This window comes from Ornithorhynchus anatinus, chromosome X2, assembly GCF_004115215.2.
Source record: "Ornithorhynchus anatinus isolate Pmale09 chromosome X2, mOrnAna1.pri.v4, whole genome shotgun sequence".
Taxonomy (NCBI): Eukaryota; Metazoa; Chordata; class Mammalia; order Monotremata; family Ornithorhynchidae; genus Ornithorhynchus; species Ornithorhynchus anatinus.
This window is the reverse complement of record NC_041750.1, coordinates 394,668-422,553: the sequence shown is the minus strand read 5'-3', so window position 1 is coordinate 422,553 and position 27,886 is coordinate 394,668. Positions and strand designations below refer to the sequence as shown.

The 27,886-nt window shown below is 67.2% G+C and overlaps 2 protein-coding genes and 2 long non-coding RNA genes across 5 annotated transcripts in view; 1 reads left to right on the top strand and 3 right to left on the bottom strand.

The window, feature by feature from the left end:
• The window catches only part of INTS9 (integrator complex subunit 9), a 30,002-nt gene extending 28,399 nt beyond the window's left edge, over positions 1–1,603 (top strand). For both annotated transcript variants that reach the window (XM_029052771.2, XM_029052772.2), the window contains exon 17: positions 1,091–1,603. In XM_029052771.2, coding sequence (XP_028908604.1) covers positions 1,091–1,267 — 177 coding nt within the window. In that variant the 3' untranslated portion in view covers positions 1,268–1,603. The remainder of the gene's footprint in view (positions 1–1,090) is intronic.
• A 439-nt stretch (positions 1,604–2,042) lies between these two features.
• Positions 2,043–7,128, bottom strand: EXTL3 (exostosin like glycosyltransferase 3; the record flags this gene model as incomplete). The annotated part of the gene is made up of 5 exons (XM_029053276.1): positions 2,043–3,342; positions 3,615–3,743; positions 3,995–4,139; positions 4,306–4,433; positions 4,945–7,128. Coding segments are annotated over 5 exons (2,796 nt in total), but the record flags the coding sequence as incomplete, so codon positions are not given.
• A 32-nt stretch (positions 7,129–7,160) lies between these two features.
• Positions 7,161–17,070, bottom strand: LOC114807325. Its single transcript, XR_003755369.1, has 3 exons — positions 16,773–17,070; positions 7,893–8,024; positions 7,161–7,600 (listed from the first exon to the last, which is right to left on the bottom strand). It is a non-coding gene; the product is annotated as an uncharacterized LOC114807325 (long non-coding RNA).
• A 6,399-nt stretch (positions 17,071–23,469) lies between these two features.
• On the bottom strand, positions 23,470–27,635 carry LOC114807460. Its single transcript, XR_003755519.1, has 2 exons — positions 26,176–27,635; positions 23,470–24,807 (listed from the first exon to the last, which is right to left on the bottom strand). It is a non-coding gene; the product is annotated as an uncharacterized LOC114807460 (long non-coding RNA).
• Between the last annotated feature and the right edge of the window lie 251 nt (positions 27,636–27,886).

Below are 27,886 nucleotides of genomic sequence, written 5' to 3'. Positions count from 1 at the left end.
GACACGGTAGCCTAGCCGGGACGTAACGAGAGCCCGTAGCGGTAAGGTAGCCGTTCGGGTGGAGAGGAGAGGGCGGAGCTCGGCGATATCGGAAAGGTGAGACCGGCGGGTCTGGGTGACGGATCGGATGCGTGGGGCGAACGAGAGAGACGAGTCGAGGACGACACCGAGATCGCGGGCCCCAGAGACGGGAGGGACGGTCGCGCCGTCCACGGTGATAGGGAAGTCCGGGAGAGGACCGGGCTCGGGAGGGAAGATGAGGAGCTCGGTCTCGCTCACGTTGAGTTTCAGGGGGCGGGCCCACATCCAGGCGGAGACATCTTGGAGGCGGGAGGAGATGCGAGCCTGAAGCGAGGGGGAGAGGACAGGGGCGGAGATGTAGATCTGTGTGTCATCTGCGTAGAGACGGTAGTCAAAGGTAGTCAGAGATGTCACGAGGAAGGCTTGGATCCATCCCGGGCGTTTATCGAGCACCTCCCGTGGGCGGGACCCCGTGCCCGCCGCCGGAGAGGGTGCCCTGTCCACAGGGTAGAAGCCGCAGAAGTTGGGATTGGGGGAGAGCCAAGGCCTGTTTTCTTGTGAAAAGGGAGTCGGGGGACCCGTAGAGACGAGAACAAGGCCCAGCGAGTAGGTCGGCCCGACGGGAACAGGGAGCGTGATCTGGGGTGCAGAGGACCGACTGAGTGCCTGAAGGCTGAGGGCAAGGAATTTCTGCTGGATGCGGTAGACTGGGGGGAGACGGGCACAGATCACGTTTTAGAAGAACGACTCAGGCAGCAGAGTACAGACCGGAGAGGCGGGAGAGGAGGCAAGCCAGGCCGTGACCTGCTCACGTGCTCCCGGACCGGCGTGGCCGTCATTCGGGCGGAGAGGAAGAGGCGGAGGCTAGAGATGTTGCCGAGGAGAAACGGACCGGATTTGGCCCCGCGCTGAATATGCGTATATAGGTGGCGGGGGGGGGGGGAATTGGAAAGGGGGTCGGGGGTCGGCGCTGAGACTCGGGGGAGGTCAGCGGGAGCGGGCCGCCCTCGTTCCCCACCCCGGGCGTCCGGCGGGGCCGCCTCCCCCGACCCCGCATCCGTTCCCGCAGCACGGCTTCAGCGACGTGAAGGTGGAGGACACGGCCAAGGGCCACATCGTGCTGCTGCAGGAGGCGGAGACGCTGATCCAGATCGAGGAGGATTCCACCCACATCATCTGCGACAACGACGAGCCGCTGCGGGGACGCCTGCGTGACCTCGTCCTCAACTTCCTGCAGAAGTTCTGAGGGGGCCCCCGGCCGATCTGCTTCCCCCGCCCCCCGACCGCCACCCGGGCCCGGCTCGGGCCGGGCCCCTCCCGGAACTCCGAGTCCCGGAGGCGGAGGGAGGACCGCCCTCCGGCCCCCCCGCCCCGGGCCGGCCGAGAACTACCGTCGGAAAGGGAAGGGCTCAGCCCGGGTGCCCGGCCCCATCGCCGCCGTCACCCCGCCCCGGGGGTACCGTCGCACCCGGGACGGGCCCCTTGCCCTCTCCTGTTACTTGAGGCGGTCCGCGCACGCGGACGTTGAACCCCCGGGCCGGGCCTGGGCCTGTCCCGGCCCCGGAGCCGCCTCTGGCTCCCCCCCCCCCCCCCCCGACAAATAAAGAACCTTTCCGTGGGGCCGGGGTCCCGGGCCTCTGTGGGGCAGAGCGGGGGGGCGCCCCGGCGGACGGCCACACCCGAGGGTTTGTCCCAGACTCCCCCCCGCCCCCACAACATGGAGAAAAGGGGTGGAGGTCGCTGGTCTCGGCGGTTCCACCACCCACCCGGCCCCGCCGTCCGCGAGTAGCCGTCCGACCCTCCTCGGCCAAGTGCCGAGGGCCCCCCCCCCGGGCCAGGGGACAGAAACACAGCCCCCCGGCCGCCACTTCCTCGCGGCACGGCCGCTCCCGGGCGGGCGGCCCGGAGCCTCCGCCCCTTCCGCCCGCCTTCCCTCTGTCCGACCGCCCTTCCGTCCTCCGCTCTGAGGGGTGGCGCCCCCGCCACCCTCGGAAACCCCCGATACCAGGCCCGGGCCCCGCTTGAGGTAACTTTCTCTTTATTCATCTGCTTACAAAACCCGATGCCGGAACCGTTGTGCCGGGGTGAGGGGCGCCCGGGGGTTCCCGGCAGAGACGCCCCATTTCTAGAGGGAAGGGGGGGGCAGAAAGGGGCCGTGGCGGGGGGCGGGCGGCCGAACCCCCAGCCCCGGCGCAGGGGAGGAGCGGGGAGGGCCGGGCCCGGGCGGGGCCGAAGATGTCCGGGAGCGCGTGGGGCCGGATCCGGGCGGTCCCCGGCCCGGTAGCCCAGTTAGGGCGCCCTCCCCAACCTCTGCTTGGGAGGGTGTCGGTTGGCCCGTCCCCCCGGACCCGCCCGCCCACGGTCCCGCCGGACCCCGCCGGACCCCTTCCCCAACACGGGGCAGCAGCAGCCACAGGCACGGGTCCAGGCAGCCTGAAGCGGGTGGGTGGATGACGGGGGCGGGGGGGGTGTCGAGGGGGGCGGCGCCCGCCTCCCCAGCCCGGCCCCGCCTGGGGACCGTCCCCCAGCGGAAAGGGACCGTGGCGACGGTGGAGAACGGGTCCGACGTCCCACGGCGGGCGGGGCGCCGGGGGTGGAGGAGGGGAGCGGGGCAGGATCTCCCCTCCTCCCCCCGCCATCCGCCCAAGGCGGGAGTCTGCGGCCCCTCCTCAGGTCACACGAGGGTAGGGGCCGGGGGCCACCGGAGACACGGGGGCTGGCGGAGGAACGGCGACGGAGGGACGCGGGGCCGAGGGGGAGACGAGCGGAGAGGGGCCCGGGAGCCATCTATGCACACGTACATATATACACGCACACGCACACGGATATATACGTATATATAGAAGCCCAGGGAGGCTGATCTGAAACACTTCCATCTTAAATAATTATAATATTAAAAAACACCTCAAACCAGTCACCCCGGACAAGTAACCATTCGGATGCACCCCCGGGTCCCGTCCGAGCGGCGGCGTTCCCTCGGTTCGGCGGGCCCTGCCGGGGCCCCGTCGCGGCGTTCCCGGTCCGCCTCGGGTGCCCGACCCCCAGTCACGACGGGTCGGGGCGTCCACCTCCTCGGCCCGGCGGCCGTCCCCGCGCCGGGCCGGCCGGGCCCTAGATGAACTTGAAGCATTTAGTCTTGTCGTGGGGCAGACGCGTCTTGAAGAGCACGGAGTCCACCCGGAACTGCGTGTAGAGCAACGGCATGTAGCCGTACACCCGCACGAAGAAGTTGATGCACTTGTGCCGCTCGTGGAAGTGGGAGTCGTCGTGCGACAGGGCCTGCGGGCAGCCCGGGCAGCGGAACGTCCAGCGTGAGGTCACCTGGGCCGGGGGGATCGGGGGCGGTCAGCGCGGTCCCCCGGCCCGCCACCCCGGGAGCACGGCGGCACGTGCCCGGTCACCCGCGCCGGGGCCCGGCGGGCACCGCCGGCCGACCTCTCCGACGGGCCGCTGGGAGACGGGGCGGGACAGGGAGCCACGGGGGCCCGAGGAGGGCTGCCGGGGGAGTCTCGCGGTGGAGGCGGCGACGGGGACCCTGTGCCGGAAGGCACGGGGGGGCGGGGGGGCCGGGAGCCCGCCGGCGGCCCGCTCACCTTGATGGGGGGCTTGCGGGTGATGTGGGAGACGAGGAAGTTCATGGCGATGTCTTCGCAGTTGATGTACTCGTCCACCATGTCCCGGATGGCCTGAGGCATCACGTACGAGTACAGGTAGGCGTAGTACTGTGGGACGCAAAGGCCGGGCCCGTCGGGGACCGCCCGCCCCGCAGGGAGCGGCGCGGGGCCGGGGCCGGTCCCCCCGAGGGTCCCGACGCCCTCGCCGACCCCGGGTACCCGGCCCCCGGGGCTCCCCGAGCCCGTCGGGCCCCCCCGCGGCGCCGACCGCGGCCGGGGGAGGCGGGGGGGACCCCCCCCGGGGACCCTTCCCCCGCCCCGGCTGACCGAGGGGGCGGGGGGCGCCCCTGGGCCCTGACCTTGTGAAAGAAGGCGGCGCCGGTCAGCACCATGGAAAGCTCGCAGGAATAGTTGGAGTTGTAGAGCCAGGACTGGTGGGGGACGTCCCACGCGTGGTAGCGCCCGGGGAACCCCACGATCCGGTCTCGCGCTTCCCGCCACACCCTGAGACCACAGCGGGCGTCAGCCTCACCCGCCGCCGCCGCCGCCCTCCCTCCCCCGGCTCCAGGCCCGTGCCCCCCCCCCCCCCGCCCCGCGCCAGGGGACGGGCGGGACGGGCCGGCCGAGATCCCGGGCCCGACCGCCCCCGCGGCCCCCGACCCGCCCTCACCGGAACCCGAACATGATCTCGTCGTGCCGGAGGTGAGCGTCGTCGTCGATGGACAGGACGGCCTCCGTCTCGATGGCGTCCCACGGCAGGAAGCGGTTGTTGAGGCTGTTCTTCTCGGTGCGCACCACCTGCGGACGGGGAGGGCCGCTGGCCGCCGCTCGGGGCGCCCCGCGGCGGGGGCGCGGGGAGCCGGCCGAGGGAACCCGCCGGGCCGCCCGCCGGCCTCCGGCCGGGGACGCGGTCTCCGGCGGGGGCGCCGACGCGCCGGGAGGGACCGGCCGCTCTGCCGGACCCCGGCGCTCGGGGGTAGGGACGGGCCGGCGCCCGACTCGCCCCTCTCCGTCCCCGGCTGTCCCCCGGGCCCACCCGACGCCCCGACTCTCCCGCCCCCGTCCGTCCGCCCGCCCGCCCGTCCGTAAAACGCCCCGTGTGTGCACGGCCTCCCCCGAAAGGACCCGTCCCCGACGACCCTCCCCCTCCCCCTCCCCCGCGGACGCCGGTCGGCTCGTCTCCCGCGCGCCCTCCCGGCCCGCCGAGGTCCTCCGCGGCCCGGGCTCCCCGGGGAACGACCGGCCGGGGGAGGGACGGGGGGGAGGGGGAGGAGGAGGAGGCGGCGTCGAGGGGCAGGGGGCGACTCACCACCACGGGGACGCCGATGTCGGGCCACAGCAGGTCCTCGGAAGGCAGCCGGGGCGAGTTCCAGACCACCACCACCTTGTTGAGGTAGGGCAGCCCGTTCAGCCGCTCGAGCGAGTTCATGAGCACCTCCTCTCGCTCGTAGGTCAGCATGACCACGGTGAACTGCTCGCGGGGCACGTTGCCACCCAGCGCCGCCTGGAACTCCTTGCCCGAGCCGCCGGCCCCGCCCCCGATGGGCCGGAAGCCGGTGCCCGAGCCCAGGAACTTGGCCTCCGAGGGCAGCGCCGGGTCGAAGGGCGTGTGGGGGAAGAGGTGGAAGGGCCCCGGGGGCGCGTTCCAGCTGCGGTGCAGGTGGGCGGCCGTGAGCGTGAAGTTGCGGAGGAAGCGGGGCGAGGCGTAGGGCGGCTCCGTCTCCACGGGGCCCAGGTCCAGGTCGCCGTTGTCGGCCAGGTTGGCGTTGTCCGTGCCGGCCGCCTTGCCCGAGCGGTGGGGGATCTCGGCGGCCGCCTCGTCCCGGATGGGGGCGGCGGGGATCTGCAGGCGGGTGCGCACCACGGCCAGGACCGTGCTGAAGACGCCGGCCGCCGTGGCCAGGTAGGTCTCCCAGAGGAAGCGGCCCTGGCGCCGCATGGCCAGCAGGTCGCCGTCCGAGAGGCTGCGCAGCAGGAAGTGGGCCTCGGTGACGCGCGCCTTGGGCAGCAGCAGGGCCGCCTCGCTCCAGCGCAGCACGTCGTGGTAGGGCAGGCGCAGCTGCTCCCCCAGGACCACGGGCACGGCCCCGGCCTCCAGGGCCTCGAAGAGCCGCAGGGCGGCCCCGGCCGTGGCCAGCAGGCGCGGGTCCCCGGGCGCGATGATCAGGGCGAAGGTGGAGGCGCGGAGCAGGCGCAGCCGGTCCTCCCGCCGGCCGCAGAGCGCCCACTCGCCGGGCAGGCCGGGCTGGGCCGGGAGCTTGCAGGTGAACTCGGCCAGCACCGGGTCCAGCTTGCTGTCCTGCACGGCCTTGAGCGTGGCCACGATGCGGTCGTCGTAGTCGGCCGGGGCCGCCGCCCCGCCCCGCCCCTCCTCCTCCTCCTCCTCCTCCTCCTCGGCCTCGGCCTCGTCGCCCGGCCCGGCCCCGCGCCCGCCCCGCGGCCCCCCGCCGCCCGGGGGGCGCGGCGCCTCCACCCGCTCGCCCTGGAAGGTGAAGAGGTACTTGCGCTTGGCCGGCGCCTGGGGCGGGATCTCCAGGAAGTTGGGCTCGGCCATGGCGTGGACCAGCGGGGACACCACCAGGTCAAAGCCCGGCCGGTAGCGGGCGGCGTGGAAGGTGGCCTGGGCCACCATGGCCCGGCCCGTGCTCACGTTGGCCAGCGGGTCGGGGCCCCCGGGCCGGCGCGCCAGGTGCAGCAGCAGGTGGTTGTGCCCGTCGGCCCGCCAGTGGGGCAGGGCCCGCAGCTGCCGCTCCAGCTCGCCGGGCGGGCCGGGCTCCCGCAGCTCCCCGGCCAGGACCACGTACAGGCAGGCCACGTCCGGGTCCCGCGTCACGTAAGGGTCGGCCCGGGCCGCGGCCTCGAAGGCCTGCTTGACCAGCGGGTCCAGGCGGGCGGCCAGGGGCAGGCGCTCGCCGTCGTAGACGAAGACGGGGAAGCCCGAGGTGAGCGGGCAGCGCGAGTAGTCGAAGCAGTCGTGCAGGCGGCAGGCGCGGCTGCGCCGGGGCGGGGGCGGGGGCAGGCCGGGGTCCTCCTTGTCTGGCAGCAGGCGGACGGGCAGCGAGAGCTTGGGCTGGTTCTGGGCCACCAGCTCCTTGTAGGAGTGCTCCGTCTGGCTGATGACGCTGCGCAGCTGCAGCAGGTCCTGCTTGGCGCCCTCGATGCTCTTGCGGCACGCCTCCGCCTTCACGTTCAGCCGCCCGATCTCGCCGTTCAGCTCCTGCCGCTTGGCCTCCAGCGTCAGCAGCTCCTCGCTCACCGACTCGCGGATGCGGCACAGGTCCAGCACGTGCCGGGCCTCGCACAGCTCGCCGCCCGCCCGCGGCCCGAACAGCCGCTTGCCCGCCTCGTCCGCCTCGTCCAGCGTCGTCAGGTAGTGGTGGGCGATGAGCGGGAAGAACACCAGGATGACCAGGAGCGTGAAGCTCAGCCACGTCAGGCGGACGCGGCTGGACAGCCGCAGCAGCCAGGGCTGGGCGGCCCCGCCGGCCGCCCCCGCCACCGGGCCCCCGCCGCCGCCCCCGCCCCGCCACATGGTCCAGCCCGGCCCCGGGCCCAGCGCGGCCGTCGCCCCGCCCGGTCACGGCGGCTCGGGGGCCATGATCCCGGGCCGGGGGCTCGCCGCCGCCGGACCCGCGCTACTGAGCCGTCTCCCCGGGGCGCCGGTAGAACGGGAATTTCATGGTCCCGGCCCGCGCGGGGCCGGTCCGCGCCCCCGCCCCCTCCGCCGGGCCCGGGGCGGGTGGGGTCCGACGGCCGACCGGGGCACGCGCGCGCCCCCGGGCCGCCTCAGCCCGCGGGCGGCGTCACGTCATCGGCGTGGCGAGACGGCGGCGAGGTCCGGGGGCGGTGCCGGGCTCAGGCGCGCGTGCGCGGATGCCCCGGCTCCGGTCCGGCGCGGCCGGCCGTTTCCATCGCCCGCCCGGGAGGAGCCGGCAAACCCCTCCCCCCGGCCCCTCGGGGCTGCCCTGCGGAGGGAGGGGAAGAGAGAGGGGGAGGAGGAGCGGCCGTCAGCCCCGTGCGGGATGACCCTCCCCGCCTCCCCGGGGATCCGCCCCCGCCGTCAGAGACCGCTAGCCGGCTCAGACCGGCCCGCCCGACCGCGGGCGGCGAGGCCGGCGGTCCCCACGGGTGTGGAACCCGGGGGCGCCCGTGATGTCGGGATCCCCCCGCCCCGTTGCAACCTCGAGGGGCCTCCCGAGGGAGGGGTGCCCGGGGCTGACCGCCGCCCCGCCCCCCGCCGATGCCCGGGGGACCCACCGCGAACAGAGGCTGGCCGCCCGGCCCGACCCGGATGTCGCCGTGCCCTCGGGGTCCCGGCCCTCAGCTCCGGGCCGGCGGCATCACGCCCCGCTCCACCCGGGGGGCGCCGGTCCGCAAGGAGGCCGCCACCTGTGGGAACACGAAGCGGAGCCTCCGTCAGAAACCGCCCGGGGCCGCCGGGAACGGGCCACGCCTGGGCCCGCGGAGAGGCCAGGGGCCATCTCCCCGGGGAGCACCCACCCGGGCCCACCCGGCCCGCTTTTAAGGCCACCAGCCGCCCCGGGTAGCCGGTTGTTGTTCGGAAGGGGTCGGGCGGGACGTCCCGGCGGGTGACTCGGAACCCACTCACCCCGCCCGGGGAGATTCGAAGACACGACGGGATGGGACGGGGCAGATGGTGCGCGGGGAGGGTCTGGGGGTGGGGTGGGGCGGGGCCGGCGGCCCGTTCCCCGGGGGGCCAAAAACCCTCTTCCCGCCGGGAATCCGGCCCAAACGTGGCTCCGGGATTTGGAATGGGGCGGTCCCACCGGCCCCCCCGCGGCCCTCGGGGATCCGGACCCCGGGTACCGGGAACGGGGCGGCAGGCGGCGCCAGCTCAGCGGCTCTGGGAAAGGGCCGGGGCCCTCCTCCAACACGCGCCGGGGCGGTCGTCGCCCGCAGCCGAGGGCGGGCCGGGCCGGGGGCCCCGGGAGGAGGCGCGGGGCTTTCCGTCGGGCCCGGAGCCGGGGGAGCCGGTCGGCCGGGTGGCTCCTCTCTGTGCCGGGAAGCGGCCGAGGCAACCGTTCCTTGCAGGAAACGGGGCCCGTACGCCCACCCGACTGGCCGCCACGGGCTCAGGCTGCCGCAAACCCGGGTACCTCCCGCAGGCACCAGGGCGGGGTGGCTCTCGAGGCGGCGGCGGGGAGGGGGCAGGGAAGGAAACACCTCTCCTAGTTGGGCACGCACACGCAGGCGAGAGCTCTGACCCCAGGCACCCTTCCCAGTGACCCCCACCACCAGAACCAGATGGAGACCCAACCCCTCTCTCTCTCAGATCCCCGTGAGAGGACTGGGTGGCCAAGCAGTTCCCACTGGAGGGGGCGGTTGTCCCGTGCCCGCCAGCCGAACCCAGGGTCGTCCCCTACCGAGGGGAGCGATAGCTGCTATTAGGCGCTTACCACGCGTCAGGCGCTGTACTAAGCGCTGGGGGAGAAACAAGATGAACGAGTCCCACGGGGGGCTCACAGCCTAAGTGGGACTGAATCTCCGTCTTACGGGTGACGGTAGTGAGGCCCAAGGAAGGGAAGGGACCTGCCCAGGATTACACAGCAAGAAAGTGGTGGAGCCAGGATTGAGACCCAAGTCCTCCGACTCCCAAGCCCAGGTTCCTTCCACCAGACCACGGCTTCCTCGACGACATGCCCCTAAACCCCGACGACAAGGCGGGCGACGGAGGGTGAGGACGCTTATCTGGGGCCGGGGCCGGGCCCGGGGAGGGGAGGTGGTCTCGGGCCAGCACCGGCTGAGGCTCGAGTCCAGCAAACAAAAGCGATCCGGTCGGCATTTCCGCCGGACGCCCCCCGCGTCCCCAGGATCCCCGTTGCAATCAAAGGGATTTAGAGTGCTCGCTACGAGCGGAGCACAGTGCTAAGCGCCTGGGGGAGTAAAACGGAATTAGAGGACAGGTTTCCTGCCTGTGATGAGCTTACAGTCTAGAGGGGGGAGCCGGACGCTAATATAAATAAGTAACGTATCATGGATCATTTAAAGATCTGTACATAAATTTCAAGAGAACATGCAGATCCTCCTCTGGCTGCTGGGTTTGGGAGTCTGCCAGCCGGAGCCCGGGGCCACGAAAGATCCATCTGGCAAGCTGGCGGTCTCTCGTTCTGTCCGTCCGCCTGTCTGTCTCGGGTTCGCCCCCACCCTCCCACGCCCAAGGGACGGCCTCGGCCCCGACCGCACACGGGGTGGGAGGGGGGACCGGCCGGGCCACCTGCTCCCCGGGTAACGGTAGGCCAGCCCGCCCGGGGCCACCGCTTCTCCGGTCACCAGCGGTCGAGGGCAGGGACAACGGAGAGAGAAGCGGCCGGCCCGGACGCCCGGGGTCGCGGAAGAATCCCCCGCCTTCCTTCCCACCACCGGGGGATCCTCCCCGGGCTCCCGGCAAGCTCTCGGCCTCCACCACGGCCACCGGGAAAAGCCCTGCGGTAACCGCCCCCTTCCCTCCCGCCACCGGGCAGGTCCCCGCTCCCGGACTTCCCCGTCGCAGCCCGGACTTTGAGCCAATTTTGCCTATTTGTTTAACGTTTCATCGCTCCTGTTACGTCTGCCTCCGATACCTTCTCCCCGCTTACACTTTTAGATTGTTAAGGCCCACGAGGGACAGGGCTCGTGTTCAACCCTCTCCCGCGTATCCCCTCCCAGCGCTCGGTACTGCGCCCCGCACAGGGTAAGCCTTACTGAATACCGGCGCGACCGATCGACTCTTCTCCGCTGCCTGGGGGCCAGGCGGGCAGAGCGATAACATCAGGTCTGGTGTTGCTCGGGCACTTGCTCTCTGCCAGGGGCAAACGCGCAATCATCCGATCGGGCCCGGCCCGCCCGGGGCTCACGGTCTAGGAAAGAGGGAGAGCGGGGTTCTCATCCCCACTTATACCGAGGGGGACCTCCTAGCCCCGAGGGGTTAGGAGACCTGCCCCGGGACGGGCCGGAAAGCGGTGCGGCCTAGTGGGAAGAGGCCGGTCCCGGGAGACAGAGGACCCGGGTTCTCCTCTTGTCTCTACCGCTCGCCCGCTGGTCGACTTCGGGCGAGTCGTTTCTCTTCTCTGGGCCTCCGTTTCCTCATCTGAAAAATGGAGATCCAACGCCTGTGCTCCCTCCCCCTTAATGTGCCCCATTTGGGATAGGGACAGTGCCCGGTTGGCATTTCCTGGATCCGTCCCAGCATTTACTACAGAGCTCGGCACAGAGTAAGCGCCTGGCAATCCCACCCTTATCATTACTGTTACGGTTATCATCATCCAAGATGGTGATCTGGGTCTCTGGGCCGGCAGCCCGTCCTGGGCCGGGCCCACCTCCCTTTACGCCGGCTCTCAACCGACCAACCCATCAACCGGTGGCATTTATCGAGTGCTTACTCTGCGCAGAACAATGTACCAAGCGCTCGGGAGTGGGAAATACAACAGAATTAGTAAATCCGTTCCCCGCTCATAACGAGCTCACACTCCTCTCTCTGTAACACGGCGGCGGCTCCCCACAGAGGTGGCAGGCGGGTCCCCGGGCCTCTGGCGGTGCCCCTGGGACCGCTGGAGTCTGGAATCGGGCCTGTCCAAGAGAGCGGGTCAGGCCCGCCGGGTAGCGACCACAACAGCTCCCGGTGGCTTGAAACACGCGGCCTGCAGCAACGCGGAGGCTGGAGCCGCGCTGAACGCCTCCGCCCTTTAGGCCCTGCGGCGTCCCGGGACTCTAGCGTGGCCCAACCAGGTGAGCAGGCCCCGTAGGGGAAGGCCAGTCCACCCGCCCGCCCGCTGCACCGTCCACAAGAGTCCCCGAAAGCCCAGTCAGCCCCCGCCGCTAGGCCGTCAGCCGATCCTGGCCGGTTCCGCGGCACTCGGTCCCGTGCCCATCGGGCGCCCGGTCCGCCCTGCTGACCGCCGGGGGGGCTCCCGGAGGGGATTTGGGACCCATCTCGCCTCATCCCACCGTGGGGGCTCAGAACTTCGAGAGAGGAAGGGGAGGGGACGGAGGGGAGGGTGCTCCAGGAAGGCAGAGGGGGAGTGGGTTCGGGGTGGGGGGCGGCGGTGGCGGGGGCCTTCCCGCCACGTGCTCGGCGTGGGCAATAGTGACCGCGGACTATTCCGGGTTGCTAGGTGACCGGCTTATCGGGCTTCCTGGCACAGGACGGGCTGGAACGGCTGATTGTTTTCGGAGGGGAACGGGCATCCGTACGGGTTTCCGTGCGGCGAGAAGAGATCTCCAGAAAATAGTTCTTATCTCTCCAACGCGAGCGCGACAGTTCCCGAAGCCCATTCGGGGGCGTGGGGGCTCCGGCGGGGGCGTGGGGGGCGGGATGAGGGGATCTGGGAGGACACCCCGGCCTCAGTCTGTCGCGCGGCCGTCTCTCCCCGACGCGGGTCGGCGGGCACGGCCCCGGGCCCTCTGTGAGTCCGCCGGCGGCCACGGACTGTAGTCCGGCCAGCACCTTTTACTGGACGGCGCCCACCCGGGGCAGCACCCACTGGGGACGGTGCCCGACGGAGTACGAAAGAAGCCCGACGCCTGTCCCCTGCCCTCGTGGAACCTCCCCTCTGAGAGGGAAGACGGACATCCCAAGATTGGCAAACGAGGTCATCAGAACACGCCAACCGGCTGTACCGCCGAGCCCACGCACCTGCACGTGGGTTGTGTGCTCGGGAAGGGAAGACCCGGTGAAGACATACGGGCTGGGGCGGCTGGTGGCTAAATCGGGGAAGACCCACGGGAGGGAGCGGGGAAGGCCGCGGGCGAGGTAGTAAGGAAACTTACTGGGCGCAACCCACCTTTTTTTATGGTGTCGGATACGCGCCGGGCACCGTACTAAGAACCGAGGTAGATACAAGCTAATCGAAAAGGACGCAGTGCACGTCCCACAGAAACCAAGTGATCCGCCCGACGTCACACGGCACACGAGCGGGAGAGCCGGAATTAGAACTCCAGCGCTTCTGACTCCCGGGCCCGTGCTCTAACCACTAGACCACGCCGCTCCCCCAGGGCAGCGCGTTACGCGAACCGTCTGGGAAGGGCAAAGGAAGCGGTCGATCAGTGGTGTTTAGCCGGCGCCGACTCAGGGCCGGGCCCTGAGCTAAGCGCCTGGAAGAGCGCAACCCAACCGAGTAGGCAGGCACATTCCCTCTCCACAGGGGGCTTTCGGTCTACGGGGGGGACCTCCCGGTCCTCGAGCAGCTTCCGCTGGATCTTCTTCCGACGGGAGGTGAGGGCCGGCTCCGGGTGACCGCGGCCGGGCCAGAGGAGGGGCGGGGGGTGGGGGGCACGGCCCTGGAGGAGTCTGGCCGGGCGAGTCGGGCTCACCGTCCCTTGAGCTCGGCGGGTCAGCGGCCCGCCCGGGAGGGAGAGTGGGTGAGTGGGAGGGTGGAGCTCAGAAGGCCTCGGATAACAGGGGCCGCCCGGGTTTGCTCCCCCCTCGTCCCCGACCTCCGGACCCACGGGAAACACACGACCCATACCGTGAACGGGACGGCCGGCTGCTGAGGCAACAGGGGAGCTCGGAGCCTTACCCTGAGCGTGTGAGGGGGGAGAGGAAAAGCTTTGGGTGCGGGGGGCGTCCACATCTGCTAGGAGATTCCCCCCCGCACAAAGGCGGTTCCTATAAATCTGGGCTCTCTGGCCCACTGCCACTTCACAGGGCCAAATCAATCTTCTCCCCACCCCCTCCTCAAAGTCTGGGCAGGGCCAGCGTCGCCAGCAGCCTCTGTGGCGACCGGCTGGGGGTCGGAAGCCCCTCGCCGCTCCCACTCGTGGCTCCCGGGCCCAGACCCCCCGTCCCCGGCATTCTGCTCTCCGTCCCACCGCCGCGCCCCCTCCTCCCACGCCCACGTGCCGGATGCTGGCTGCACACCCCGAGGACCCCCATCCGGGGGGGCCAAACCTCCACTTTGGCCCTCATCTCCATCCCTCTGCCAGGGAGCGGGACCTGGAACCGAGGGCCTTGACAATAATAACCGTGGTGTTCACTGGACACCGTACCGAGGGCCGGGGCGGCTATAAAATAATCGGGCCCCTGTCCCGGGTGGGGCCGGCAGTCTTCAATCCCCAGGCCTCAGTCGAGGAAACTGAGGCCCAGAGAAGTGAAGCGACTGGCCCAAGGCCACGTGGCGGACAAGTGGCGGAGCGGGGATTAGAACGCAGATCCTCTGACTCCCAGGCCCGGGCTCTTTCCTCCGGGCCGCGCTGCATCTCGCCGCTTTATAAGTAATCGGACAGAGCAGAAGTCAAACGGAGCGGGTCGACTCCACCCTGACGGCCGACTCGCCGGCTCAGATGCTTGTCGACTGCCCGCGCCCGCCTCCTCCCTCGCCTCCGGGCCTCTCCCCTCTCCACAGGTCGCACCTCTACCCGGATCTTTTTTTTTTTTTCCCTAAAGGGTGGGTGAGGAAACGCCGAGGTATCACTGGACCTTGTTATCTCTCCAACCGCCAGTCCGGGCCCACTTCCTCCTTCGTGCTGGGAGCCCCCCCCTCCTTCACATTCAGCAATCCATCGGTTTGATTTACTGAGTGCTTATCGGTGGCAGAGCATCGCTTGGGAGGCTGAATAGACGGAGGCCTGCCCTCAAGGAGTTTACATTCTAGCCGGGGAGACGGACCCAGAAGCGAGTTCCACTTCAGAGGAAGCAACAGAGTATCTTCTGGACATTCGCTATTCACCCACCCTCTGCCCCATAGTATTTACGTACGAATCTGTATACGTTCATGTCCGTCTCCCTCTCCAGACTGTCAGCTCGTTGTGGGCAGGGAACGTGCCTACCACCTCATTTGTATTGTACTCTTCCAGTACAACGCTCTGCACGCGGTCGGCGCTCGAGGAACACCGCCGATGGATTGAAATGTTACCGATCGACGTACGACGGGTTTCGGCAACGGGGGGTGACTAGCCCGGCGCTTAGGTGCTGTGAGAGTCCTGAAGTGGCCACTGGCGAAGGGCTATCGGGTGAGGAGCTGAGATTTGAATCGGGGAAGGCCTCCCGGAGGAGATGGGATTTCGGAAGGACTTCACCTCTGGCAGGTCACTGCTCCGGAAAGCTCAGGAAATACTATCGACTGATTTGAGTGCACACCTTGGGGGGTCTGGGGAATTGCCACCCCCGCGGCCGAGGCGAGGAGGGATCCAGACAGAGCCGCCCACGGTTAAACCACGCGCACACACGGGAACGTCCAGGGGAGGAGGGCCGCTTCTCCGCGTCACCCGAACCGAAGTGGCCGTGTCTCATTCTTTCATTCATTCGGTCGTACTTACTGAGCGCTCACTGTACGAAGCGCTCGGAGTGCCCACCTCCCCCAGGCACAGCCAATCTTTGCCCTCGCTCGCGGCGGACGGTCCCCGCGACGTGCCCGCCTCCCCGGGCCCACGGCTTCCGGCTCGCTCCACCGGCTCCTGCCATCTTCCCCGAGGGCGCGATCATTCGGTGGAGGCCCCGGGGCCTGAAATCCGCCGGGGGGAGAGACGGCCGGCCGGTGGGAAGGGGCGGCGGGAGCCCCACTTCGACGCCACGCGGAGCCAGGTGGCCAGCAAAGGCCGCTCCCGGGCCTAGCGTCCGGCGTCCCGCGGGCCGGTGCTGTGGCGGCCCGCACCTCCCCCTGCCCCCGGGGGCACGGATGCCACACACCAGCCTGCCCTTGGCCATCTTGGCTCTGTCCGAGAGGAAGCGGGGATGGGCGTCCGCGGGTGCAGGTCGGTGGGCACGCGCGGGCTGAGCTCCTGGGCGGCGGGGACCCTTCCCCTCCCGACCCCGGCTAGTCCGGGCACAAGTACGAGCCCAAATTAAGCGCAAGCCGCTTCTGTCACTGACGGCAAACCGAAGGCCTCATGACTAAGAGCAAATCTCAGCCTGGGCCCATCTGAGCGGGTTTCCCTCCCGGTCTGCGCTTCCGGCTCCCCGAGGCCTGGGAGGGCGGAGACCCTCCGGGGAGCGGAGAGTGAAAGTTGCGGGGAGCTCCGCCCCGAACTGGAAGTTTACAAGGGGGCTGGCGGTGGGAAACTCCCCGGAGCAGCAGGGCTCGGGGGACCAGGGGGCAGGCCCCGTCCGGCCCCCCTCCTCCTCTCCCGGGACCCCCGAGCGGGAGGGAGGAGGAGGAGGAGGAAGAAGTGGGGAGGAAGAGGAAGAAAAGGCGGAGGAGGAGGAAAAGCGGGAGGAGGAAAAGCGGGAGGAGGAAAAGGAGGAGAAAAAGGAGGAGGAAAAGGAGGAGGAAAAGGAGGAGGAGGAGGAGGAGGAAAAGAAGGAAAAGGAGGAGGAAAAGGAGGAGAAAAAGGAGGAGGAAAAGGAGGAGGAGGAGGAAAAGAAGGAAAAGGAGGAGGAGGAGGAAAAGAAGGAAAAGGAGGAAAAGGAGGAGGAGAAGGAGGAGGAGGAAAAGAAGGAAAAGGAGGAGGAGAAGGAAAAGGAGGAGGGGGAGGAAAAGAAGGAAAAGGAGGAGGAGAAGGAGGAGGGGGTCCGCTCAGCCTTGCTGCTGCAACGTCCCGGTCCTCAGAAAGCGAAGCATCCTGGCTTAGGGCCAGGAGCCCGGGCTTGGGAACCAGAGGGCGTGGGTTCGAATCCCGCCTCCGCCACTTTATCTGCCCCGGCCGACCCCCCTTCGCTTCCCTGGACCTCGGGGCCCTCGTCTGGATAATGGAGCCTGGGGCTTCGAGCCCCACGCGGGGCCACCCGATGACCTTGGCTCTGCCCCGGCGCCCAGGACGGTCCTCGGCACGTAGTAAGCGCTTGCCGGACACCCTGACGAGAACAAGATCGCGATGGCGGGGCCGGCGCTCCCCCGGCCCCTCCCGCCGCACAACTTTCAGGCCGGGACCCCCCCGAAAGTCGGTTAACGGGGGGGTGTTTTTGTCTCCTTGTCCCAGACCCAGAGGGAGAGAGGGGGTGTGTGTGTGTGTGTGTGTGTGTGTGTGTGCTCGAAGGTGGGCAGGGCGGGCGCTTCCTCGGGCGGGGACGGTGGGGAGGCCGAGGCCCGGGCTTTTGGGGGGGGTGGGCGGACCCCGGCGAGGAAGAGGAGGCCGAGCTCCTCCGAAGGCCCCATCGAGGGTCCGTGTGCGTCCGGGCCGGGGTCCGGGGGAGGCCCGAGGGGGAGGCGGCGGCAGGCCAAGCGCTGACCCCTGACCCCCGAGCTCCCGCCCGGCCGCTCCTACCTTGGGGGCCGCCGCCGCCGCCGCCGCCGCCGCCGCCGCTCCTCAGGACCTCTCCAACGCCGCCGTCCTGCCCGGGGACCGGCCGCCCCCGCCGCCTCCTCCTCCCCGCAGCCCTCCGGCCCGCCGGCTCCCTTCGCTCCCCAGCCAGGCAGGCGTCAATCAGCCAGCGCGCTCGGCCATTTCCGATCGGGGTCGCCGGAACTTGCCGAAGAGCCCCCGCCGGAAACAGCCGAAGCGTCGCCGCCGGAACTCACCGAAGGGGCGCCCCCCTCCGGAAACAGCCGAAGCGCCGTCGCCGGAAACAGCCGAAGCACCGCCGCCGGAACTAGCCGAAGCCACCCCCCCAACCGGAAACAGCCGAAACGCCCCCGCCGGAAACGGCCGAAGCGCTCCCGCCGTTCGGCTCTTTCCGGAACCCCCCGTGGGGGTCCGGAGCGGCGGCGTCCGTCCTTCCTTCGCTCGTGTTTAGTGAGCGCTTACTACGGGCCCGGCGCTGTGCTAAGCGCTGGGAGTGGACATTTCGATCATAATAATGTTGTTAAGCGCTTACTGGGTGCAGAGCACTGTTCTAAGCGCTGGGGGAGATACAGGGTCATCGGGTTGTCCCACGTGCGGCTCATAGTCTTCAACCCCATTTTACAGAGGAGGGAACTGAGGCATAGAGAAGTTAGGTAGTAATTATAATGTTGGTATTTGTTAAGCGCTTCCTATGTGCCGAGCACTGTTCTAAGCCCTGGGGGAGATACAGGGTCATCAGGTTGTCCCACGTGCGGCTCATAGTCTTCAACCCCATTTTACAGAGGAGGGAACTGAGGCATAGAGAAGTTAAGTAGTAATTATAATGTTGGTATTTGTTACGTGCTTCCTATGTGCCGAGCACTGTTCTAAGCGCTGGGGAGATCCAGGGGCAACAGGTTGGCCCGCGTGCAGCTCACGGTTAATCCCCATTTTACAGAGGAGGGAACTGAGGCATAGAGAAGTTAGGTAGTAATTATAATAATGTTGGTATTTGTTAAGCGCTTCCTATGTGCCAAGCACTGTTCTAAGCGCTGGGGCGATACGGGGGTATCAGGTGGGCCCATGTGCAGCTCACAGTTAATCCCCATTTTACAGAGGAGCGAACTGAGGCATAGAGAAGTTAGGTAATAATAATGTTGGTATTTGTTAAGCGCTTACTATGTGCCGAGCACTGTTCTAAGCGCTGGGGAGATCCAGGGGCATCAGGTGGGCCCACGTGCAGCTCACAGCCTTCATCCCCATTTGACAGAGGAGGGAACGGAGGCCCAGAGAAGTGACTTGCCCACAGTCACACCACTGACAAGTGGCAGAGCCAGGATTCGAACCCAGGACCTCCGACTCCCAAGCCCAGGCTCTTTCCAATGAGCCACGCTGCTTCTCTGAGAATAAATAAGGTAATATATTCATTCATTCATTTAATAGTATTTATTGAGCGCTTACTAAGTGCAGAGCACTGTACTAAGCGCTTGGGAGAACAACTCTGTTGCCAAATTGTATATTCCCATTAGACCGTAAGCCCGTCCAATGGCAGGGACTGTCTCTCTCTTTTGCCGACTTGCTCCTTCCAAGCGCTTAGTCCAGTGCTCTGCACATAGTAAGCGCTCAGTAAATACTATTGAATATTCCAAGCGCTTAGTCCAGTGCTCTGCATATAGTAAGCGTTCAATAAATACTATTGAATGAACTCGGCAACAGATAGATGAAAAATACAGATGAGCTGAGCGGAGAGGGAAAGAGCAGAAGGTGGGGGAGAGGGGTGGGGAGGATCAGTCTGGGAAGGCCTCCTGGAGGTGGTGAGCTCTCAGAAGGGTTTGGACGAGGGGAAGAGAGTTAGTTTGGCTTTGCTTTGCACATAGTAAGCGCTCAGTAAATACTATTGAATGAATGACGTGGGCCAGGGGTCGACGATGGGATAGGCGAGAACGGAGGACGGTGAGGAGGTGGGCGGCAGAGGAGCGGAGCGTGCGGGGTGGGCGGTAGAAAGAGAGAAGGGAGGAGAGGTAGGAAGGGGCGAGGTGACGGAGAGCCTCCAAGCCTAGAGTGAGGAGTTTCTGTTTGGAGCGGAGGTCGACAGGCGACCGCCGGAGGTGTTTAAGAAGGGGAGTGACAGGCCCAGATCGTTTCTGCGGGAAGATGAGCCGGGCGGCGGAGCGAAGAATAGACCGGAGCGGGGCGAGAGAGGAGGAAGGGAGATGGGAGAGAAGGCCGACACGGTAGCCTAGCCGGGACGTAACGAGAGCCCGTAGCGGTAAGGTAGCCGTTCGGGTGGAGAGGAGAGGGCGGATCTCGGCGATATCGGAAAGGTGAGACCGGCGGGTCTGGGTGACGGATCGGATGCGTGGGGCGAACGAGAGAGACGAGTCGAGGACGACACCGAGATGGCGGGCCCCAGAGACGGGAGGGACGGTCGCGCCGTCCACGGTGATAGGGAAGTCCGGGAGAGGACCGGGCTCGGGAGGGAAGATGAGGAGCTCGGTCTCGCTCACGTTGAGTTTCAGGTGGCGGGCCCACATCCAGGCGGAGACATCTTGGAGGCGGGAGGAGATGCGAGCCTGAAGCGAGGGGGAGAGGACGGGCGGAGATGTAAGCACGTGACAAATACCAACATCATTATTAATATTATTATTCCCCTGGAAGTAAAATCAGGTCTACGGACCTAAGTGTTGTGGGGCTGGATTGTGGGGGGTGGTGGGGAGCAGAGGGAACAAGTCAGGGTGATGCAGGAGGGGGAGGTGATCACCCTATTTTGTTAATGAAATGTACATCGCCTCGATTCTATTTAGTTGCCATTGTTTTTACGAGATGTTCTTCCCCTCGACTCTATTGATTGCCATCGTTCCCGTCTGCCCGTCTCCCCGGATCAGACTGTAAGCCCGTCAAAGGGCGGGGACGGTCCCTGTCCGTTGCCGACTTGTTCATTCCACGCGCTTAGTCCAGTGCTCCGCACATAGTAAGCGCTCAATAAATACGAATGAATGCAAGAGGAGGAAAAGTGGGGCTTAGCGCGCGTGTGTGTGTGTGTGTGTGTCGGTTCCGGGGCTCCCGTCCCCCGGCCGGGCCGGCGAGAAGGTGTGAGGCGGGGCCTTTCCCTCGAGGTGGGGCCCGTGGTGGCTCCTTCCCAGCCCGGGGCATTCTGGGAAGCCTCAGGCCCAGGCTGGGGAGACGGCGCCCCCTGGCGGACAGCGAGGGGGAACTGCCGATCCCGGGTCTCGACCCCCTCCCGCCGGGGGGGTCGCGCCTGGCCCCGCCCCTTCGCCGTTCCCGGCCCTCGACCCCCTCCCGCCGGGGGGGGGGGTCGCGCCTGGCCCCGCCCCTTCGCCGTTCCCGGCCCTCGACCCCCTCCCGCCGGGGGGGGGGGGTCGCGCCTGGCCCCGCCCTCTCGCCGTTCCCGGGTCTCGACCCCCTCCCGCCGGGGGGGGGGGGGGTCGCGCCTGGCCCCGCCCCTTCGCCGTTCCCGGCCCTCGACCCCCTCCCGCCGGGGGTCGCGCCTGGCCCCGCCCTCTCGCCGTTCCCGGCTCTCGACCCCCTCCCGCCGGGGGTCGCGCCTGGCCCCGCCCCTCCGCCGTTCCCGGGTCTCGACCCCCTCCCGCCGGGGAATCGCGCCTGGCCCCGCCCCCCTCGCCGTTCCCGGCTCCCGGCCCCCTCCCGCCGCAGCCCCCTCCGGCCGCCGATCCGCCCTCCCCTCCTCCCCCCTCCTTGGGGAGGCTCTCAGGGGGCCAGGGAAGACCGCGATCGGGCAGCGGGACGGCTCACACGCCGTATTTTATAATAATGTTGGGATTGGTTAAGCGCTCCCTAGGTGCGGAGCACCGTTCTGGGCGCTGGGGGAGACACAGGGGGATCGGGTCGCCCCACGTGGGGCTCCCGGTCTTCATCCCCATTTGACAGATGAGGTCACTGAGGCCCAGAGAAATGAAGTGACTCGCCCCCAGTCCCCCAGCTGACAAGTGGCCGAACCGGGCTTCGAACCCGTGACCTCCGACTCCCAAGCCCGGGCTCTTGCCACGGAGCCACGCTGCTTCTTATACATTATATATAATAGATGATAATAATAATAATAATAATATACATTATATGTGGGGAAGCAGCGTGGCAAGAGCCCGGGCTTGGGAGTCCGAGGTCCTGGGTTCGAATCCCGCACCTGCCACTTGTCAGCGGTGTGACTGTGGGCGAGTCACTTCGCTTCTCTGGGCCTCAGTGACCCCCTCTGTCAAATGGGGATGAAGACCGGGAGCCCCACGTGGGACGACCCGATTCCCCTGGGTCTCCCCCAGCGCTTAGAACGGTGCTCTGCACCTAGGGAGCGCTTAACAAACACCAACGTTATTATTATTAAAATGGGGATGAAGACCGTGAGCCTCACGGGGGACAACCAGATTACCCTGCATCTACTCCAGGGCTTAGAACAGTGCTCTGCACACAGTAAGCGCTTAATACCAAAATCATGATTGGTATCACCCTTCCCCCGAGCGCAGAGGCCCCGGGGCTTGGCCTGGAGGGCGGCTCCAGCTGGCACAGGCCTGGACCTCCCCGCCTCTCGGCACCGCTTCTGCTCCCCGCCCCTCGTTCCTCCTTTCCTGGCCCCGGGTGGGCTCCCAAGGCCTCCCCTACCCAACCCCCGGAGCGGCCGGGCCTGCGCCGGCGGCTTCGTGATGATAACGTTCGTATTTGTTAAGCGCTTGCTATGTGCAGAGCACCGTTCTAAGCGCTGGGGTGGCCACGGCGTCATCAGGTCGTCCCAGGTGAGGCTCGCAGTTAATCCCCATTTTACAGAGTGGGGAACTGAGGCACGGAGAGGTGAAGTGACTCGCCCACAGTCGCGCAGCTGACCAGCGGCAGGACAGGGGACAGAGGAGTGGCCCGGGCCTCCCCAGACCCGTCAGGCATCTGCCGCCCACCTTGGTGCTACGCCGCGGAGCTCCTCAGAGGCGGGGATCGGGGCACCCTCCCGACGGTGCTCTGTTCACAACGGGCGGGCGCACCCGAGAGGAGGCTGACCCTGACAGAGGGGCGGTGGTTCTGGGTGAAATTCTTGCCGTCGGGCCCAGGGCAGAGCCGAAGCCGGTAGGCGAGCAGGCCGACCATCAGGGGCTCGTTAGGCTCTGGGGTGCGGAGCACCGGCGGGGCGTCGACACGGCTCCTTGGCGGGCGCCTCCTATCCCGTCGCCAATATGATCTTTTGTCTTCCCTCAGTCGGCAGGCTTCCCACAGGCGCTCTCTGTTCGCGGTCCAAGACGCTGCCCACCTCTCCCGGTCCCCGGTGGGAACCGCTGCCAGGGAATTCCTGCCCCAGCGCCCTGCTGCCGCACAGTGGAAAAGAGAGGCCTCCTTGTTCCCTGGGGTGGGGCGGGGCGGGCGGGGAGGCGCGGGGGTAGGAGGGAGGGGAAGGTTCCCAGAACAGACCCTTCCCAGGTATCCCCGAGCCCCTTCTCCCGGTGCCATTTTATCCACCTCGTCTGGAAGGGGGCCCGTCTACAACCCCCCCCCCCCCCCCAATCCCCCGGCTCCCGGGCGGGAGAGGCCTCTCTGGATGTGTCTTCCAGTCTCCCGGACCGAACGGCAGAGCCGCTCTCTCCTGGGAAGCCGCTCCCTCGGGGTGAGGGGGTCCCCAGGGACCCAGTTCAGCCCAGCGTGGGGGCTCCGGGACCCTGGGGATGGACTCCAGGACCTCACTGCCTCGGGGGGCCAGAAGGCCTGCAGCCAAGCAGCCGCCCGCCATCCAGGCAGCGGGAGAAGCAACGCGGCTCGGTGGACGGAGCCCGGGCCTGGGGGGGGTCAAAAGGACCCGGGTTTCGATCCTGGCTCCGCCGTGAGAGAAGCCAGGTCCTTCTGATTCCCAGGCCCAAGCTCTATCCATTAGGCCACAGTGCCTCCCTCTTGAACCTCTGTGTGCGGAGTACTATATTAAGCTCTTGGGAGAGTTGGGTAGAACAGAGTCGGTAGACGCGTTCCCTGCCCGCAGTGAGCTTACCGGGGGAGGCAGACGTGAATATACATAAATTACAGATACGTACGTAGGTGCCGAGAGAGGGGTGAATAAAGGGGGCAAAACCAAGAGCAGGGAAGACGCAGAAGGGAGTGGGAGGAGATGAGGGCCATATTCAGTTGTGCTTCACTTGACCTGGCGAGCGCTGCCCAGACTCGACAGAGAAAGCGGGCGATGTAAAGTGCTCCGCACACCGTAAGTGTTCGGTCAGTACCACTGAAATACGATCGAAGGCGTGTGCCCGGCTCGGCGGGACCTGGACGGGGCTGGAGCGGCGTTTGGCAGTAGCGAGGGTGGTTTGCTCTGAGCCATCCACACTCTCTCACCCAAGTTTCCCGTGCCCAGCGCTCTGTTTTCCTGGCCCGTTCCCAGGTCCGTTCCACTCCCACTGAATGGACGAAAGGTCACCCCTGACGGCGTGTCCTCGAGATCGAGGACGCGTCCTCAGCGTGCCAGGGTATGCTCGGGACCCTGTGCCCGGAGGGAATGGGCCATCGGGGTTATTTTAGGATTTTATCTCGCGGCCGTAATCCGTCCTCTGTGAAACCGAAGCGAACGCGGGAGAGTCCGTCCTACACGAGGAACGGCCTTCTCCTCTGTGACCCTAAGCAGCCTGGGCAGAAAGTTAACAGTGATGGAAGGTTGGGGCCTAGGGTGGGAGGGAGACCCGTGGGCAAATCACACAAACCCTTCTTCGGGGCCGGGCGGGAGAACCGACTGTTGCACTTTATTAAACGTTTCAGATGGTCTCTACTCAAAATGTCCACCCGCTCCACTGGAACCGGTTAGCACACTCACAGTGAAAGCGCTGGAGACCAAACTTCCGGAAACGGACCAGGGCCAACTGTAAACGACGGCAGTCGGGGAGGGCGGGGGTCCGACTGACCCAGCCGGCTAACTCTCAACCGCTCCAGGGCCGCCAACAGCCCTGCTCACCCCCCACGGGGCTCACCGCCTCGGCCCAGGCCCTGCCTCCGAAATGGAGGCCTGGGATCCCCGGGACGCGGCTGCGAGCCGCGTCCCCGAGGACGACGAGGACAGAGCGCCTCGTGCCGATTTTAGAAACGATGGTCGTGCGGTGGTCACGCTCAGAAAAGCAGGTGGAGATCTGGATGCTAGCTGCGTCCTGAAGGGTCTGCAGAGGAGTGAGCCCGGTCTCCTCCCCTTCCCTCTCCGGCACAGGGCCCAAATTTGGGAAACGGGGCATCAGGGTGCGAGCTGAAGCAGCCCCCTGCGACCGGGGGGGGGCGGGCAAAGGCAGATATCGCACTGACGGAGGAAGCCCCTGCGTTCCAGGGATGTCGGCGAGGGGAGGGCAGAGGGGCAGAAGGGCTGATAACACCAAGTTGGCGGTTGTGTGTGTGGGGGGAGGGGGGTCGAGGGGAGGTCACCCAGGTTCCTGGCTCCACCGAGGCACCGTTAGCCCTCCCCCAGGCTGTTCCTGGCGATCCCTCTGAGGATATGCAGAAGCTCTGGCAGGCAGGAAGAGGGGAAAAGGAGAAAGGGAGAGTGGAAATGGGCCAGAAGCAGAGGGACCCCCCAGACCACCCCCGAAACGGGCAGATCCGGCCCCAACCAGCCTGCTGGGGGCAGGGAAGAAAGGCGTGGGGGCTGGGGCCCCGGGGAAGGAGGGATATCAAGAGAAGGTCCAGGGGGCAAGGTGGGAAAGACGGAACTCGGTTCCGGGATGAGGGAAGCCTTGCAATGGGGAGCTGGAGCGGTGGTCCCAAGCCCCCCGTCTCTGGTGACCAGCAGCCCCGGCCCGGGGATGCGCCCCCCGGCTCCTATCCCATAGTCCAGGGAAGGAAGTTTCTTGCCTTCGGCACGGGCGAAGGCAAATCACATCTCCCCTACTCCCTCTCCCTTCTGCCTCGTCCTTACACTCGGCTCTGTCCCCCTTGAAACACTTGATATTCACCCCTCTCTCTCCCCAGCACCGCGTATTTCCAGATCTGTATTTTAAATGTGCGTCTTCCTCGGGAGCAGGAGTCATGTCTCCCCATTCTGCCCGTACGTGCTTAGAACAGCGCTCTGCAATCAATAATGATAATGATGGCATTTGTTGAGCGCTTACGTAGGCCAAGCACCGTACTAAGCGCTACGCAATCGTGAGCGCTCAATAGATACCACCGATCGGTCGACCGGGCGTTGGAGGCGGGCGTCCCGGGAGCTGGCCGGGGTCGGGCCTCCCGGGGCCGCCCAGACTGGCCTTGTATCCTGCTTTAGGAGAGCGGTGGACGGGGGTCGTGGAGGTCAGACCCTTTCCGCTCCGAGCTCCCCACGCCTGCGTTCCCACGGACCCCCTTCAGACCCGTTCCTACCTTGCACCAGGTGGACGGGGGAGGGTTGGGCCGCCACAGCTCTTCCCTTCTAGCGCCCAGGGACGGTCCCGAAGCCTGAGTGCATGGACCCGGGAGTCAGAAGGATTTATTAAGAAGAATGATTCATAATTATGCTACTTGTCAAGCTCTTCCTAGGTGCCAGGCACTGTACGAAGTGCTGGGGGGGGATACAAGCAGATCGGGTTGGACGCAGTCCCCGTCCCACGTGGAGCTCGGTCTCAATCCTCATTTTCCAGAGAAGTGACTTCCCCACCGTCACACGGCGGGCACGTGGCGGAGAGGGATTTAAAACCCGCAGCCTTCTGACTCCCAGGCCCGTGCTCCATCCGCGGCGTCACGCCGCTTCTTGGCTTGGGTTCTAATCCCGGCTCCGCCACACGTCTGCTGTGTGACCTGGGGCAAGTCACTTCACATCTCGGTGCGTCATTTATCTCATCGGCAAAAGGGGCATTAAGTGAGCCCCGCGTGGGACGGGGACCGTGTCCCACCCAGTCGGCTTATATAGTAACAACGGTGGTATTGGTTAAGCGTACGATGTGCCAAGCACCGATCGATTGGCCGACGGTCCTGCGTTCGATCGGTGGGGGCTCTGTCCTCCGGGGAGGCCACCAGAGACGGGCCTGGTGTTGTGCGGCCAAGGGGGCGGTCGACAGGGTGGAATGTGCCCTCCCCGACTCCGTAAAGTCTGTAAACTCCCTCGGGGTCAGGATGCCTGGGTTCTGAAGGCAGGGAACTGAGGCCCAGCGGTGGTCCGGTTGGCCCCTTCCCCCTCGGGGGCCTTCTTGCCAAATAGGGTGGAGCTAGAATGACACCAGGGACGAGGCAGGACCGTAAAGGGAGGAGAGAACCTGCAGGAGGGAATGGCGGCCAGAGGAAAGAGCTTCTGGAAACCCGCCCCTTCCTCCGTGTCCGGAACCCAAGGTCCCCTGGCTGGTAAAAGAAAGGATGAAAACACACAATTGGGGGCGGGGGGGGGGGGGGGGCGGAGGCGGCTCACACGCAGAGGTGGGGAGTTGGGTTCGGGCAGCTCCCGCACAGGATGATTCGGGGAACTCACGAAGGGACACGGGTCCAGGAGGCGGCACTCTTCTTCTCAAACCGACCAGAGGCGGTGAAGGAGAGCGGAAAATCGGGCTGCGGCTATGAATGTAGGAAGAAGAGGAGGAGACCGTCAAGGTTTTCGCTTGCTTCGTTCCGGTGTGTACAGAGACATTACAGGACAACGCCCCAACAGAACGCTGGCTCCCCTCCATGGGGGCGGGCGGAAGGAGTAGAGGAGAAATGCTCACTTCACACGGATTTTAAAAATAGATATTTACATCTGTAGTTGGCTGAAGACCTGATAGCGTAAGAATCTGCCTGACAAAAGCCCTTCTAGGAATCACCTCTGAAAAAAGCCTTCCAGACTAGTAAGAAACCCTCTAACGTCGGAAACCATCTCCGTGGCCGGGCGGGCGACCAAGTCCGCGCAGATGTGACCGCTCGCCCAGGTCTCGGTGTGGGCTCACACATCGCCCCGTATCACCGCTGACGGTCCCGGTGGTGGTGGTGGCGGGGAGTCGCGGACCGGGCGCGGGGGCGGGCGGGAAAGCCCCGAGGCGTGTGGCCCCCGGGCCATCCTGCACCCGGCAGACCTGCAGGCTTGGCCAAACCTGCACTCGGGGCCCGGTGACTCCCTCCCCGAGCCCGGCGTCGCGGGGAGGCAAAGGGACCAGGGCGCGGGCCGGGCCTCGGGACCACCGGCCGTGATGCCCTCCGGGCTCCACGGCGGCATCTCCGAGGGCACAGCCCGGCCCCCTCCGAGGCCCGGGCCGCGACCCGGCCCGCGGGCACCCGTCCAGCGGGCCCGAGGGCGGGCGACGAGCCCGTCGGAGTCCGGCCGGGCCGGCCGGCGAGGGGCGAGGTAGGCGCACGAGGCGGCGCGTCTGCCTCGGCCGTAAGCGCGGGGGCCTCGGACGGAGCCGCTCCGGGAGCCGGAGACGGCTTTCGATACCCCCGGCCCGGCTGCCGAGATGTCTGGCCTGGCCCCGGAGGTCGAGGAGGGGCCCGCACCCACGTGCCACGATTCCCTAGCCCCCACACGAGCCCGTCTCCCCGCCCACGAAACCCACCCCGATTCCGGGAGCGGCTCCCAGCCGCCGTCGGGAAGACAGGCCCGGGAGGCCGCCCCGCCGGGGATCCCGGTTCTGGTCGTTGCGGGGGGAGGGGAATGGGAGGGGTTGACGGTTCAGGCCTCCCCAGTTAAAGAACTCCTCCTCCGACTGGAGATTTTGGGGGTTCTGTCTTCAGGGGGGCGGCCTCAGGCCACGTACCGACCGTCGGATCGAGGCGCGTAGGTAGTTCTACGGAAAGGTTGCGAACCTCTGGAAGGCCCCGCAAAAATGCCGAATTCGGATTCTTCTAGCACCGTTCCCTCCTCTTCCACCTCCACGTCTCCCAGCCTCAGGGGGTAACCGGAAGGGCAATACTGGTGCCAGAGGGTTAGATTCCCGGGAGAGGACCCCCCCCCCCCCCCCCCCGCCCCGGGCTCCCCCTCCCCTGGGTTTTCCGGGTCCCGTCCCTGTCCTGGCTAGACGCGGAGGGGTCGGGCCGCACCGGTCCACGGCCCCCCGGGAAGCCCGGGCTTGGCGGGGGTCCGGGCGGAGGCACTTGGGCAGGTTTCCCGGGCCGCAGCCGGGCCCGCGGCGGAGGGGCGGCGAGACGCCGGAAGCTGGCGGGGCCCCACCGGGAACCCTGGGAGGGCTCGGGCCCCCCGCCCCGTGGCCTCC